The 1,099-nt window shown below is 29.2% G+C and overlaps 1 protein-coding gene across 1 annotated transcript in view; it reads left to right on the top strand.

Annotated features, from left to right (window-relative positions):
* Positions 1 to 272: 272 nt before the first annotated feature.
* Positions 273 to 1,099, top strand: part of LOC135216907 (signal peptide, CUB and EGF-like domain-containing protein 2) — a gene marked incomplete at its 5' end in the record, with an annotated part of 6,608 nt that continues 5,781 nt past the window's right edge. Inside the window, 2 exon segments of the mRNA XM_064252451.1 lie at positions 273 to 317; positions 1,084 to 1,099. The exon segment at positions 1,084 to 1,099 is cut by the window's right edge and continues 50 nt beyond it. Of these exon segments, the coding sequence (XP_064108521.1) occupies positions 273 to 317; positions 1,084 to 1,099 (61 nt within the window).

Here is a 1,099-nt window from a genome sequence, read left to right as displayed (position 1 = left end):
AAAAATAAATGACGAATAAATGAGTATACAAATAAATAAATTAATTAATACATATATAAAAGGACTTACAATAATGGATTTCTATTTGCATGCAAATAACATTACTGTCCAGGGAATAGATTATTTGCAGAATTGATAGATTTCCAGATCCTGTTGACAGACACCTGCAAGAATGTGATAATCTTTGGTTTAACTGCGAGCTGGAAAATAATTCACCTAATATCAAAGAAAATATTACTTTTATTATTAAGGTCATTTTGTTTCCCTTCCAGAAATGAAGACGGAACTCATACAGGACGTGAGGGAAATGATTGACGGTAGGTTAAGCATTACCTTTTATCTATTCCATTTTTTTTTTTTTAGGTTTTCTCTGTCCATCAGATATTTATCAATTGTTTTATATTTCAGATGAAATTCTTAACACAGGTTTTTACGTTAATTTCTACTTTTTTTATATATTCACGAGCAAAACATAATGATTACGTTAAAGGTCTATTAACTGATATGTGGTTTTAACTGAGATTTCTGTGCTTTTAAGACAAAATCATTAATAATGCAGGTTCATAGAATTTTAATTAACTTTTTTTTACTTAACGTTTAATTTTTCCACTCCGATAAACAATGACATTTTCCTAGCTACATACGTTTCTTTATATAGTAAAGTATGTTTAATCTGTCGCCCAAAGAATGTGAATCTAGAATTCTTTTAAGAATATTTTCTTGCTATTCGTGATTTTATAATAAACTCTAAGATAAGTATGCAGTTTTACCCTTAAATAGTAATTCCATTTGTGAAGCGTTAGGATTGAAAAATAACAGGATAGAAATTAAAAGAAAACAATGGAAGAAGTCGATAAGAATATTCCTCCATGTACCTAGCTGATCAATGCTTGTAATATGACACAGACCATGAAGTTTTGACCAAGTCATAAATTTCATTCGCTCGTAATTTGAGAATGAAGAGATACTATTGACGCTTTCACAGACATTAATCCACTTCTGCCAAAATTCTTAGAAAAAAAATAGTCATTCTTCTGTAATAAGAGATTTGAACGTCTAACATTTTTTGGTTTACACTTCCAGGAAATAAAGTCCAAGC

Source organism: Macrobrachium nipponense, chromosome 6, assembly GCF_015104395.2.
Source record: "Macrobrachium nipponense isolate FS-2020 chromosome 6, ASM1510439v2, whole genome shotgun sequence".
In the NCBI taxonomy this organism is placed as follows: Eukaryota; Metazoa; Arthropoda; class Malacostraca; order Decapoda; family Palaemonidae; genus Macrobrachium; species Macrobrachium nipponense.
The sequence above is the reverse complement of the archived record's forward strand: the minus strand, read 5'-3'. Positions and strand labels throughout refer to the sequence as shown.